Source organism: Camellia sinensis, unplaced genomic scaffold, assembly GCF_055761805.1.
Source record: "Camellia sinensis isolate YWXY unplaced genomic scaffold, ASM5576180v1 Unanchor12, whole genome shotgun sequence".
NCBI lineage: Eukaryota > Viridiplantae > Streptophyta > Magnoliopsida > Ericales > Theaceae > Camellia > Camellia sinensis.
In genome coordinates, this window is record NW_028128998.1 from 2,142,501 (window position 1) to 2,158,228 (window position 15,728).

Below are 15,728 nucleotides of genomic sequence, written 5' to 3' on the forward strand. Positions count from 1 at the left end.
TGAATAAAAATACTTTTTGAATTAAATATACACATACAGAGAGGAACTCAAACAGAAACTTTTGCTTCTAGTTTTATTACATAATCCAATGTCGAAAGATATTCCACCTTATCTACCAAAAATGAGACAGAAATATAAAAGTTACATAGAAGATGGAGGGATGTGTGTGCCATGCCCTTAGACCATCTGCTTACCTCACAAAAGTAATTATCTCCATTTCAACTAAGTACCCCAAATCAATTTCTCCAACATAATATCTTCCAACATGTTCAAGTGTCATGTTGCCATCTCCTTGACACTTGTATTGCATTCTACTTCTTGGAACTTTCTGAATTTTTTTCTTACTGAATAATACAATGTTGACAGAACCCTCAATGTAATTTTGAGTTGTCCCATACTTATTTCTTCAAAGATAACTGTGAAACGGTAGTAGTTATCTAGGTATAAATAAGTATCACATTTATTAGTACAACAAAAGCTTTGCTTTGTTGTGTTATTTAAGTTTTTTCTGCACAACTAACTGTAGTGAATTTGTTGATGTTGTTGACCTCAACGACTTTCTTTTTATATTTAGATACATATCCAGTGAAGTTCACCATTTTTATATATCAGTCCATTCTAATCTTACGTTGCTCTGAGGGATTTTGCCAAATTTCCATAAATTTGCCCTTGATCTAGCACAATGGCAAAACATCATCCATTTAGCTAACCTCCAATAGTTGGGTTGTGTACCCCCAAACAGATTCAGATTTTTGATATGGTGCTTCATTTGACGTTTAAGAAAGAAAAAAAAAACAGAGCAAAGGATGTAGAGATGTGTTCCGTGCTTATGTTGTTGCTACTTCCAAGTATGATGGTCACCAAAATCAACATTTCAAGCAAATTTCGATTACATTTCTTTGAATCACCAAGGCCCAACTTTCATTAGGAATCACCAAATTAAATTAATCTTCCTTTCTCTGCAAGAGATTTACCACAAGTGACAATTCTTTTGTTTTGGTGCTATGTACAATCAACAATTTCAATATGCAAAGGATTTATACTAACAAATGTCTCCTGAACTCCCACAAATCTTAAGAATACTATGACACAGATTAAATTCTTAGCTGAGAAAAGATTGAAATGCAACAAAAACAATATATGCAAAATTTTAGAGATCTAGAACAAAAAAATTAATCATTGTCATGATTCAACCCATTTTAAGCTCATGATCTCAAGAAAGAACTAAGAAAGTGTAAGCTACAACAAACATCGAATGAAAATTGGGGAAATCAATGCATTGTTGACATACCATTTTGAGGTCCAATCCAAACCTCAGCCAAAAATGAAAGAAGACCCAATTTTAGATATGGACGTGGTCCATCCCAACCCAATCGAATCCAGTATAAAAGCAAGCATCCCAGAACACAGAGGGTTGTGGGCCAAATTGTGAAGAAATTACAAGTGAAGGAAGAGTAAAGGCACAGTGTGTTGCAGGAAAATGGTGGGAAGAGGAATTTTGAGAGAGAATTGTGGGGAAAATGGTATGAATTGAGAGGAGATGTGAAGGAAAAGAAGATCGGAGAGGTTAGTGAGTTGAATGTGAATCGATTTTGTTTCTCCTGAATTCTCTCTCTGTCGAGTTCGTGTCGTTTGGTTTGTGGGACTGACATCGTTCAAGAAGCCCTCAAATTCGGCTACTTCTCTCTCTCTCTCTCTCTCTCTCTCTCTCTCTACATATATGAACAGAGAGAGCTTCTCTCTGCGTGTGCGTGTGTGTGTGTGTGATTTGGAGTCTCTGCAAAACTCCCGCCAAATTATCGGAGATTAGTGGCTTCCAAGGTGTAGGCTTTTTGTGTCTGAAACAGTACAGGAATTTTATTTATTTATTTTAATTTCACTTCTTGTTTTCTATTAAAATATTAATTTTATTTGTTTAGTCTCTAAAACTTCTTAGGGTTGGTTTGGGGTACATTAAATAATACAAAAAGTCACTATCATATTTAAATTATATCATCTTATTTAAATTATATCACCTCTCTAACACATCACATCAAACTCAACCTAAACCCAACCCATATAAGCCAATAAGTCAAAAAATACATTTTTTTAGAATATCTCAAACCAACGCCAGTATTTAAGTTTGTTGGTTTGAGATAACTTACAAAAGTTAAAAAGTAAAAAATTATTTAAAAAATTTAAAAATCTATACTATTTGGAAAAGTTTGTAGAGGAAGTTTAGAAGATAAAATTATTATTTTGTCATTTGCCCAAAAGTCAAAAAATTAAAAAGTCAACGAAGATATAATGGTCATTTTGATATTATTACAATATTTTATTATACATCTTTTCGTAAAAAGTTAAAAAATTATTCTAAAAATACATATATTTTTTTTTCTATTCTTTTAACTGAAAAGTTAAAAAGTGCACTTATATAGCACATCCTAAACAATCAAATTTTTTATCTTTTTTGGGTCATATAATCTCCCTACTTTTCTGCAATTCTTTTCGTAAAAAGTTAAAAAATACATTTATTTAGATCATCTCAAAGATTTTCTTAACGTTTAGAAATTAAGGGTTCGGTTGTTAAGGTTTTTATTTCTTATTTTTTGTTTTTATTTTCATTTTTTTAAAATTAAAAATGAAAACTTGTTTGACATATCGTTTTTGTTTTCAAAAAAATGAAATTGATTTCAAAGTTTTCAAAAATTTTGAAAACACAAAAAAATTGTTTTCCTTTGTTTTTAAAATAAGTTTTCACTTTCTCCTCTAACTCGCAATCTTCAGCTGCCATCACCACCGGCCGCCGTTGGTTGGTGGCAAGCTCCGGCCAACTTTCAATGACTCTCCAACGGGGTCGGCAGTCACTGTTGTGATCTTAGCCACATTTTGGCATCCTTTCGGCCTTCTCTGACATCCAACTACTAACTTTGGTGGACAACTTCGGCTTTCCACTATTACCGGTCACCATATCCGTCTATCTTCCATCTCCCGCCACTAAATATGGCAACTCATCAAATATTTTTTTTCTATTTTTATTTTATTTGTTTTCAAAATATTTTTGTATACCAAACAAGTTTTCTGTTTTTGTTTTTAGGTAAATTATATTGACATCCCCTGAGATTTATGTTTATTACAATTTCCTCCTCACCTTTTGAAAATTACATTTCCCCTCTCTGAGGTTTAAAGTTTCATTACAGATTCTCCCCTTCAGCAATTTAATTTTTTTAAATACCAAATCTTCCCTTATTAGGTAAATTATAGTGACACCCCTCATATTTTAGAAATTACAATCTCCTCCTTAACGTTTAAAGTAGCATTAACAATTGCCCCCTCAGTTAGTATTAGTTGGGAAAAAAAAATCATTGAAAAAAATTAATTGGGAAAAAAAATTAATTGAAAAAAAAAATTGTTAATAAAGTTTTTAAATTTCAGTTTAAAAACCAACGTAAGCTCATTTTTTGAATTTACGTTTTTTCTTCAAATTTACAAACTGAGACAACCTTTTATAAACCAAAAAAATTATCAAACAAGTTTTTAAAAAAAATTTAAATGTAAATTAAAAACTGAAAACGAAATGGTTACCAAACAAGCTTGATGGTAAAAATGTTGTAAAATTAACAAATAATTAAATAAGTTACCAACGTAAAAAATGACTTATCAAAAGATCTTTAGGCTATGTATGGTTTGATTTTTAGATTTTTTTTTTCAAAATTAAAAATTAATTTGGTTAACAAACAAAAAATAATAATAATTTTCAAATCATACATAGCAAATTCTTAAGCTATGTAACCACCAAACACGTAATATTTTTTCTTTTTTTATTTTTTATTTCTTAACCAAATTAATTTTTAATTTTTAAATTTTTTTCCTAAAAATCAAATCATACATAGCCTAAGAATCTTTTGATAAGTTATTTCTTACGTTGGTAACTTATTTAATTATTTATTAATTTTACGATATTTTTACCATCAAGCTTGTTTGATAGCCATTTCGTTTTCAGTTTTCAATTTAGATTTACAAAAATTTTAAAAACTGTCATGAAAACTTGTTTGATAATTTTTTTAGTTTATAAATGGTTGTCTCAGTTTGTAAATTTGAAGAAAAAAACGTAAATTCAAAAAATGAGTTTACGTTGGTTTTTAAACAGAAATTTAAAAAATTTACTAACAATTTTTTTTTCAATTAATTTTTTTAAAATAATTTTTTCCCCAATTAATTTTTTTTTTCAATGATTTTTTTTTCCCCCAACTAATACTAACCGAGGAGGCAATTGGTAATGCTACTTTAAACCTTATGGAGGAGATTGTAATTTCTAAAATGTGAGGGGTGTCAATATGATTTACCCAATGAGGGCAAAATTGATATTTAAAAAATTAAATTGCTGAAGGGGGAATCTGTAATGAAACTTTAAATCTCAGGAGGGAGATGTAATTTTCAAAAGGTAAGGGAGAGAACTGTAATAAATATAAACCTTTTTTAAATAATTTTTTTCCCAATTAATTTTTTTTTTCAATGATTTTTTTTGTCCAACTAATACTAACCGATTGGGCAATTGGTAATGCTACTTTAAACCTTATGGAGGAGATTGTAATTTCTAAAATGTGAGGGGTGTCAATATGATTTACCCAATGAAGGCAAAATTGGTATTTAAAAAATTAAATTGCTAAAGGGGGAATCTGTAATGAAACCTTAAATCTCAGGAGGGGAGATGTAATTTTCAAAAGGTAAGGGAGAGAACTGTAATAAATATAAACCTCAAGAGATGTTAGTGTAATTTACCATTTGTTTTTTTACAAAAATAAACGAAAACTTGGTTCTTATTTTTTGTAAACTAAAAATTGAAAATTGAAAATGTTAACAAGTAAGTTTTGATTTTCTCTCTTTCGTCCACCACTCATTACCACCACTAGCTACCACTACCCACCACTGGTGGTCAGTTAGCCAATGTCGACAAGCTCTAGCCAATTGGTCATCGTTGTGACATTTGGCCACCTTTTGACTTATTTTCGGTAATCTCGTGACTTTTAGTGGCATCCATCCACCAACTCCAAAAACCACCCCATAATTTGTTTAATATATCTGTTCACCTACTACTATCGGCCACTATCTTTGACAACTCATCAAATATGTTATTCTATTTTTATTTTGGATAAATTACAAATATACCATTTGAGGTTTACTTAAAATATAGATTATTCCTATAGTTTTAAAAATTATATTTTACCCCTTCAAATTTCTAATGGCATAACAAATGATCACTTTTATTAATAAATCATTAAATTAATTAATAATTTTTAAAGATGTCAGAAATATTTTAATTAGTATTTCTAGTAATTTTATTATTATATACCAAAGTAGTTAGGAATTTTATTTTTTTTTCAATTATGCTAAATAAAAAATTATTACAATAGAGTATTTAAACTTCCATAACAATAAGGGACAATCTATATTTTAAATAAAACACTAAGAGGTGTATTTGTAATTTATCATGTTTTTATTTGTTTTCAAAATATTTTTATATAACAAGCAAATTTTTTGTTTTTGTTCTTTATAAAAAGAAACAAGAACTGGTTTCTTATTTTTTGAAAATAGAAAACTGACAACATTAACAAATAATTGCTAATTTAATAGATAAAATGTCATTTTAAAATTTAAATAATCTAACCATACAATTAATAGTGGAGTGTAACTTATTTAAAATAACAAGAAAAATTACTCTTGTAATTTTCATACTACCATTCTCGCCATGATCTCATCGTATGCATGACAAATTAAGAAAGTAATTGGTTTCAAAATGATATTACCAGATCCACATTCTCTTAGATTGTTTTTGGTTCATGAATTAAAGCAGAAAATGAAAAAGATAAGTGAAATGTGAATAAAATATAATACCTACATTTCACACATCTTTTTAAACTAACTTAATTATGAACTTAAGAATTTATTAAATTCATCAAATTCATAAATCAAACACAACCTTATAGTTCTTTATTAAATTAACTTAATTATGAACTCACAACTTCATCATACTCACTCATATCCAATCAAAAAAGAAAAAAAGAAAAAAAAAGAAGCCACTCACTCATGCAACTTCATCTTATAAAATGAGTACAGGAAAAAAACCAAGATTGTTTTATCACATTCATCATTCAGTATTAGTAATATATATCTTTCATTTAGTTGTGCTACTATTAATTAAGAGTGGTGCTACTAGCACTCTTGAATTATTTTGGACCCCCAATTTCTTTGGACCCTCACTTATAAATTTTGAAACTTTTAAAATTTCATTTTCCCTCCAAATAATGCGAAAATTATCTTTAAACATTTCACTCATTCAATATACACTCCCACACCAAAAAACATAAGTTCTTTTAAATTTGGATTTTGTGGTGGTTTTTCTCATCTGCTTTTTTGTGGATTTTTTTTTTCTTCTTTTCTTTTCCAAGACTTGGTCTAGCATTTGACAGTTTCTTCATGTTGTTGTTGTCATTCAAAATCAAAACTTATTTATTTATTTTTTTAATCTTTTTTAAAAGAGAATTTGTTGACCTTCTGTGAATTTTTAGTACATGCAATTTAGAAGAGAATTGAAATGTTTTTTTACCAATTCCTTGCCTTGAAAAGAGCCTAGAAAACTCATGGATCAGTGAATAATAAGATTAAATAAATAAATGTGATGCAGATCGATAATATCGCTGTATGAACTAGGGTTTATTTCTGAGGCAACAAAATATGAGCTTTGCTTCTGTCATTGCTCCTTATTTCATATTTAAATTGATAAAAATCATTTCAGCATTTTCAATATGACTTTAATCTAAATACGCCGTCAAAATTATCCTTAAACTTTTACTTATTGTCATTGTAGGAGAAGTATAGGTAATCAAATGGTTGTCACTGTTACTGTCGGAATATTGCCGCCAAAACGTTTTCAAAGTTTTGAGAATAGATAGGTTTTGAAGGTAAGATTTGAGAAAGATAGATGGGTAGTGATGGAGTTGGGTACTTTTATAAACCCTAATTCATGATGTAGTGGGTGTGTAGGTTTAATTGTGAGATAGGGTGTCCCAAAATTAATGATATCTTTTGTAGTAATTTTATTTAAGGTTATTATTGTAATAAAAAAAAGTTAAAAATTAAGAGTCCAAAATAATTTATGGGGTGCTAATAGTAACAGTCTTAATTAATGCAGTCAATTGTTTAGATTTGTATATTTGTTATATTAGTATTATAATAGGGAAATATCAATTCAGCGTGGATTTGAAATTTTTTTTTCCAAATCAGTGATAAAATTTATGAACTTTAATAATTGAAGTGTCAAATTTTTTTATGAATCTGTAATTATTTTTGAAAGGTTGTAATTTCCCAAATTTTGAAACAGATGCTGAAATAAACAGATCTTATAATGACACTCATAAGGGATTGAACTGATGTGATTTCAAGATTTATCATAGGTGGTCCTACCTTAATGATCCGAACTATTCATTTCATGGGCGTCGATGTGTAAATCATTCATGACAAAAATCAAATATGATAATAACATGCGTGGTGAAAATAGAGCCCAAGGTTTTCTAGATATGGAATTCTTGGTGGCTGATGTACCATTCTTGTACAATGCGCATTTGTTTGGCATATAGAATTTGGATTAAAATAGCCACAAAAAGATAAAATAGACTTTTTAATCTAATAAGACAAAACATCACATCTAAATCATAATCATTTCATTTTTTCTCTCACAGTAGTCAAAAAAAACTCGGCCTAAAATAGTCAAAAAAATCAAAAAGTCAAAAAAGCCAACCCTCAACTCAAGCGAAGGCAATGTGCACGAAAGCAAGGCATAACAGAGTCCACAATAGATAACAGGTATAAGAAAATTGCTTCCATCTCATTAAAAAAACTGTCAACCCTAACTTCTTCCTCCTACATTGGAAGAAATGGGTTGAAATCAAAACCCCAGCCAGTTTTTGACTAACAGGGTGTGGGTGGCATTGGCCTTCATACCCAATCCCTCTATGCTTTTCATAAACACCGATTCACACATAAACCGAGCAAATGCATCATTTTGAAAATAAATTTTGACCTTTAAATCAGAAACATGTAGCAAAAAACTTGTCAAAAAATGCATTGGAAAAAGAATGGTATCGTCAACCATCTCGCTTCAATAAAAGATGAACACAGAATCACATTTGTCCAATTCACACTGAATATCTGACCATAGTGAGAATCCAATTAACTGCTTCATATAATGCAATTTCCATCATAGCACAAAAAGATGTTCATTAGCTATAAATCAACAAAAAATACTGGGAAACTCCAAAAACCACAGTAGTTAGGTGCACCACACTTGGCCTTGTTTGAGAATTGACTATTTTAGTAACTTTTTGACTTTTTAACTAAAATATAAGGTAAAAAAAAAAACTAACATGTTTAAGATGAATTTATGATTTTTTACGAAAATATGTGTAAAAAGTAGAGAGAAAATGAAATCTTTGACTTTTTGGTATAAGTTGTTAGCTTTTTGATTTTTTTAGTGACTTTTTGACTTTCAGGCTAAAAAGTGATGTTGTCAAACGAGGCCCACTCATTCAAGTACTGATAAACTAATACCCAAAATTTTAAAACAAAACACAAGGAAAAAAAGGTAACAATAAAAGATAATGCAGAACGCAATCCTATTGGGACATACAGATTTACTACAGAAGACACTACCATGAGATTGCATTGTCTAAAACCTTCACACAACCTGTGCCCGGAAAGGTAATCTTCACAGTTTGCATCACATAACAAGTCAACTAAGCAAGCTAGTCTTTCCACAATTCTTTTAAATACTTTTTCCCAAACTAGTCTTTTCTAGAATTTCAAATGTTACACAAATTGCTAGGCTGATCATTCTCACCTTAGTTGGCATCTTCACCAGCCTTCAAGTAGAGAATCACACCTCCCTCACTTCCATGGCCTCTTGAGCTCCCCCCTCGCCCTTCAGCAGACCCAATATCTTGCTTACTTCCGGCACTATTAGCTTCACTTTGCAGCATGTGAAGTCCACTGCTTCCACCGGACTTCATGCTGAGCTGGCTGTGCAAGGCTTCTTGTTGTTGCAGTGCCAAAAACTGCTGTTGGCTGTAGAGCATAGAGGAACTTGCAGCCATGAGCGATTGTGAAGGCATCTGTTGAGCTTGCTGGCCACCGGAAGGGAACTATCAGGCATTGAACAAACATGGATCAGAAATTTTCACAAGCAAGGTTCTAGCATACTGGTATTCAAATTTCTAGAAAGTAGCCTTCTTTGAAACTAACCAGAAGTTGGACGCTTTAAACCAGTGGTAACAAAAAATTCAAGGGCAAATTTCACTTTATTCCCTTGTGGTTTGGCCCATGTGTGATTTACCCCTTATCATTTAGAAACAATCACATTACCCCCATGTGGTTTGTAAAACTAACGTGCACTGTCAAGCCTGCTAACAGCTTAAGAGAAAAGTCTAAAATACCATTGTACATAAGTAACCTCATTGTGCAAACCACGGATATTTTCATCATTTCTTTGAAGACAAAATTTGCTAACCCCCTCTACTTTACTCCATATGTGATTTATCCCTCGACATTCGGAAAAGAGCACATAACTCCCTTATGTCGCAGCATGTGTTTCACACTTGTTATTAATTTGGACGGAATGTCTGATAGTGCACTTTAGTCCACAAGCCACATGGTGGTTATGTGATTGTTTCCAAATGATAGGGGAATAAATTGCACGAGCCAAACACAAGGGGGTTAAAGAGAAATTAACCCAAAATTCCATATCAGTAATGGGAAAAACTTAGGGATGAAATCCAAGAATGTAACAGAACAGTGGAAAGGGAATGCAAGGAAGAACAAATTAAAGAAGTGCAAGTTATCCAATAAGATTTTAGGTTGCTAATTTGTGAGAACCGTCAAGGTAGGATTCCATCCACTTGTTGATAACCCTTTGGATGTTAATTATGTGCCAAACAGCCAGCAATAAATATAAAAATTTATATATTCCGATGGTGCTGCTTACTTGAGAATGCATGGTATGAGGTTGAGGCTGAGAATCAGCAATGGCAGCTAGGTACATTAGGTTTTTCTGAAGCCTTGCCTGGTTCCTGCCATAATAGAGAAAGGATTACTTGTGAATATAGCGGTTCCACAACCACAACGCAAAATTTCAAGCTACGGATGACCGACATGAACCTAAATTAGTGACGTTTAGTGAAGTGAAGCACATATCTCTTCTGCCAAACAATTTGGAAAGCTTGTATGATGCTCATGCAAGAGCGAAGATATATGTTTCTAAATTCAATGGTAACAAAATGCAAAAGTACCTTTCCACAAGGTCTGAGGAATTTAAAATATTAGCTGAATCATAAATATAGGTCTGAGAGAGTTATGTTCTGAATCGAACTTGAACTTTGGTTTTCTAGGAAAATTGGAATGTCTTCTATTTCTATACTGTTTGATGGTGAAAAATATAACTCAATAAGCCCTGAAAAGAACGTCATGTAAACTTTTCCACAACTGAATGAAAAGATTTCATTAGAGTGAAGGGAAATTACACACATGACCCTTTTGACTGCCAAGAATATAACATAGAAGAAAAGAACAATTACAAATAAGGATGAGTACTACTACAAAACAGAACCTGATGATAACTGTTTCCGCAACATCACCACTCTCCACATGTCACACCATGTGCCCAACTTGGCCCTTTACATATATAATATAGCATTCACTATTGATTTGATGATTTCCACCTCAACTTGGGAAATATTGAAAGACTGTTGGTATTCAACAAGTGCAAGAAGACAATGTATCTATCTGCAGATCCAACTATAGGCCTCATAATTCACTAATAAACAAGGGTGTACCCTCTGCCAGCCCTTCCCACCAGGAAGATCACTGGAGAGACCAATGCCTAAAAAGTTACAAGTCTATAATGAGACTAACTATATCTATATTGCGGAGCATCACTTAAACTAAAAAGAAAGTGATTCAATAAGCCTTTTTTTAGGTAAGTGTGTATTCATGGTTCAATGTGCCATCCCCATTCCACAAGATATTTCTATAGAGAATGTGGTTCAACTTCTTCAAAATAATAACTGAATGGAAAGCAACACCTTGATTCAACAATGAATCATAACGGTCAAGGCATTTACTCCGCAAACTATTTTATTCCTCTTCACTTGTGAACTTGAGAGTGGCATGAACCAAAATCCCCACATTTATTTCAGCAATTACGAAGTCACCCATATAACATAATCATCGCATCAAGATTTTCAAGAATCATTCAACTCAACCAAGAAACTTTTCATCTATAAGACATTATCTCTACCCACTCCATGATCGTAGCCCGAAAGCAAACTAAGTCCAAAACATAGTAAACTATGCAAGAGAAACAGTAATCTAACAGCCTAAGGCCTAGTTTGGGAAGACTAAATAAGTGCACTTTTTGACTTTTTATGAAATATGGGTTGGGTTTGAAGTGATGTGTTAGAGAGGTGATGTGACTTAAATAAGATGATGTGACTTAAATAGGATAGTGACTTTTTGACTTTTTGTCTTTTTTCAATTATGCCAAACTTGGCCTTAATAGAATATTAGTGAAATCACACTTCTGAGAAATCATAAAAAAAAAAAAAAAGATCCTTCATCCTGCAAAGATACAGTGTATTGAATTGCAAAACATAAGAATCAATGGTGTAGAGAGAGAAAGAGAGGAACAGATCATTCTTACTCTGCACACTCATTTAGTTTCCCTGAATTCTGGCTCTCAACAATCTTAAGAATCAACGACTTGTTCTCATCTAGATACTGCACGGTGCAAGGAGCAACTATGTGATGAAATGATGGCAGGGATAATATGCCAGTTTTTGGAAAATAATAAAGATAAATAGTTAGAGATTTCAAGAGTTTAGTTTTATCTAATTTGCATTTGCATCATTTAGAGAGTTTTATCTAAATTAGTCTTGTGGGCTTGTTTTTATTGAGATTTGACCATAGTTATTTTAGTTTTGGACTCTATGCTAGATTAGCTATTGGACTGGACCATTAGATCCCATAAAACAATGAAAGAATTTGATTTCGTTGATATGAATTTTCTTTGATAATGAAATTGGACTTCTAAAATTAATTAAATCTCAAAGGCAAATACAACTCAAATAAAATTGCCTAAAAAATTGTTAAGCCTAACTAAAATTGCATTCTAACACTAACATATTTGACTATTAGACCATATGCTTCTGAAAAGTGGTGTTTCTTTCTTAACGCCACAACCCATGTTCTCTGTGGCTTCTTATATTTGTCTTACACCCACATATTGTATCAATTCACCCTTTAAAGATATGTCTCAAATACGAAACTGCACATACAATAAACAATAGACAATAATCAACAAAAAGAATACCCAAAAACTAAATAAATAAGAAAAATGGCAATCGCACTCCTTTCAAAGAATGATTAAAAATAAGGTGTAAATACCGTTTCCATAAATAATGTGATAGAAACATAACCCCACAAAAGCCTACCAATTTGGTATCCAGAAACAAAAGTACCAAATCACTTAAGCTTTGAGGATGAACATGAATATTTGAAAAAAAAAAGAAAAAAAAAGACTAAATCAAATATATGTATATGGGAAATTGCAGTTAAATGGCATTTGGGGAAAGATATATCAGTTTAGTGGGAAGGTTATCCCAAATATCAGCACAAATGGAAAACAAAAAAATAATTTCAATCTCATGGAGTCAGATTTTTATGGGGCATGAATACCACTCCCAGATCCTTTCTCTCTCTTCCTTTCTCCTTTGGTCTTCCCTTTCCCCGTGTCTCTCACTCTCACTACACACACACCTCAGCAAAATTAGTGTCTTTCTCTTCTTTCTTCACATTCTCTATAATCGTTAACCTATGAAGCATGGCTAATCTTGCATAACATTAGAGTACAATTATTAGGATAAACACAAGAATAATTTTTCAATACTTTGCTAACTTCTTAGAGAAGAAGAAAATAGTGAAATTGAAGTTATTTTTTAGAATTTATCAAAATGATGTATCTTCAATGTGTAATGTGTTCCATGTCCATATCCATACTTTATTAAAAGTAAAGGTAAATAAAAAAATATAATGATATAGAAAAGCCAGATTTTAACAATAAAATAAGTAAGCAAAATTTTGTGCAAGTTTTGCATATAATACTTAGGGGCCATTTGGGAAGCCAAAAAAAAAGCTAGCTTTTAGCATTTAACCCATTTTGGGTCACATCACCTCTCACATTTTTTACACACAAAAGGACAAAAAAGCCAAAAAAAGCCAAAAGTGTGAAATGGAAAGCATGAGGGGGCAATGTAAACAGTTTAAACTTGATATTTAAATAAAAATTTTATAAGACTTAAAAAAAATAAAAATAGTAAACTAACTATTGGCTTTTAAACTGATACTTAATTCCAAAAGAATAATTTCTCACCATTCTTTGAGCTTATGTGTAACACAATACTCAAAATTATAAATATATATTTTTAATGAATGTATCCTGACCAAACTAGTATTATATGATTTTAGGTTTTGTTGTATCATCAAATCCGTATTATATTCGTATCTGTGCTACATGGCTATATAATGTAACCATAGCACTTGCACGAAGGGGAGAAGGGGAAACAACCTCACTTGCCATTGGCAATGCCTTAAAGCGAAGGGTTCATTGTGGAGCATGACCTCTTCACGCATTCAACGCGTTCCTCAAACGTTGTTATGATGAGAGAGCAACAAAATTGCTTGGAGGGGAGGGGTTCATCAAATGACAACATTTGGCTTAGAGTCCTAAAAAATTCTTCTTTCCACCTCTTTCTTTATACCGTGTTTGGTTGGGAGATTTTTGGAAAGGGATTTGGAAACGGAAAGGAAAAATGTAAAAGAAATGTGAATAAAATATACCTCTATTTCATCTAATTTCACATGCCTTTTCCCTTTTACTTTCTAAATTCTTTCCCAAATCCCCTAACCAAACACAACATTAGTCTTTGCAATTACTTTCCAAGATTTCACTGATTTTGCAATATTGGGAAACATACTTCTGATTGGGAAATTTTTTCTTTTCTTGTAAACACCATTTAACTGCAATATATATAAGAGACAGATACCTCAATAATAAAACCCTTCAAAGATGATAAGGGGATCATTAAATTGACATATAACCCATTTTACAAAATCAATCAGATTAAAAAGGAACAAGAAAGAGATTGACTAAACCCACAAAGACCAGATTCAGCTCTCCGTCCGTAGACAACATTGACAAATCAACTAAGATTAAGATTTTAGGAAATGAAAGCCTCGAAACGTTGGATAGTAGTAAGATAAATTAACTAAAACAAGACCATACATCAATTACAAGAAAACCCAATTAACAAAACTCATTGATAAATAATTGTAACAACAAAACAATCAATAATGAAGACAGCAATAAAAGGGCAGGAGAGAGAGAAAGGAAGGAGTGGAAGAGGTACCTGTTGAATGTGATTAGTAGTGACGGTGTTGGGCTGGTAATCAGCCATCATGGGCTGCATCTGCATGAGGTGCTGCTGCATTCCTTTCTTTTTATTAAAAGGGCAAATTACATATACACCCCTCCAGGTTTGGTTAAATTACAGATACCCCCTGAGGTTTCGGAAATTACATCCCGCCCCCTGAGGTTTGTATTTTCATAACAATTTACCCCCTGAGGTTTATATTTCATAACAAATTACCCCCTAATTTCTTATGCAAATATAGCATTCAGGGGGGAATTCGTAATTTCTCAAACCTCAGGGGGGTATCTGTAATTTTGTCAAACCTGGAGGGGTGTATATGTAATTTGCCCTTATTAAAATCCCTATCCCTCTCTCTCTCTCTCGAAATTATTCATTGCCCGGGAGCAAATCTAGACGGTGTTCCAACTTAATTATTATCGGTTGAAACAGTGGATTTTACTGTTTGTTTGTCTCCTTTGAGAGAGACAATTGGACACTTGTCTAAACATGAATAGGGTGGAGCAATGCTCCTGTGCAATGAATAATTTCTCCTCTCTCCAAGCTTCTGTTATCACACTCACTCACCACCCTCTCTTAAACACAGTAGAAGACAGGACCAGTAGAAGACAGGCCAGCCCAAATGTACACACTACAGTGTGCGAGAGAAAAAACAATGAAACAGAAAAGAAAAGGACCTTATTAGGAAAAATTATTGGTTCGTGCGGGCCACCAGAGGGTCATGTCCTGGGTTATTTTGAAAAGGGCAAATTCCATATATTCCCTTCGAGATTTAATAAAATTATAGATATTTTCTTAAAATTTGAGAAATTACAGATATTCTCTGAAGGTACTATTTGTATAACAAATTAGAGGACAAATTGTTATGAAAATATAAACTTCAGGGGGCAATTTGTTATGAAAATATAAACCTCAGGGGACAATTTGTTACGAAAATATAAAGCGCAAATTACAAACACCCCCCTTGAGATTTGGTAAAAATGCAGATTCCCCTTGAGGTTTGAGAAATTACATCCCGCCCCCTAAGGTTTATATTTCCATAACAAATTGCCTCATGAGGTTTTCATTTTCATATAGATTCCTCCCTAATTTGTTATGCAAATTTGACCTTCAGGAGGCAATTTGTAATTTCTCAAACCTCATGGGAGAATCTGTATTTTCACCAAATCTCGAGGGGGTGTTTGTAATTTGCCCAAATATAAACCTCAGGAGGTA

General features: G+C 32.2%; 2 protein-coding genes across 3 annotated transcripts in view; both read right to left on the reverse strand.

Moving 5' to 3' along the window:
• LOC145814721 (myosin-11-like) overlaps nt 1–1,789 on the reverse strand; it is a 19,775-nt gene extending 17,986 nt beyond the window's left edge. Inside the window, exon 1 of the mRNA XM_082911723.1 lies at nt 1,292–1,789. Coding sequence (XP_082767849.1) covers nt 1,292–1,294 — 3 coding nt within the window. The 5' untranslated portion in view covers nt 1,295–1,789. The remainder of the gene's footprint in view (nt 1–1,291) is intronic.
• Nucleotides 1,790–8,668: 6,879 nt separating this feature from the next.
• Nucleotides 8,669–15,063, reverse strand: LOC145814678 (GRF-interacting factor 1-like). 2 transcript variants are annotated; one of them, XM_082911662.1, is made up of 5 exons: nt 14,846–15,063; nt 14,493–14,583; nt 11,729–11,805; nt 10,016–10,100; nt 8,669–9,176 (listed from the first exon to the last, which is right to left on the reverse strand). In XM_082911662.1, exons 2-5 carry the CDS (start codon nt 14,571–14,573, stop codon nt 8,877–8,879), a joined length of 543 nt encoding a protein of 180 aa, XP_082767788.1. In that variant the 5' UTR covers nt 14,574–14,583; nt 14,846–15,063; the 3' UTR covers nt 8,669–8,876. The 2 variants fall into 2 exon arrangements, with proteins under 2 accessions (XP_082767788.1, XP_082767789.1); XM_082911663.1 differs by lacking the exon at nt 14,846–15,063 and having other exon boundaries at nt 14,493–14,586.
• Between the last annotated feature and the right edge of the window lie 665 nt (nt 15,064–15,728).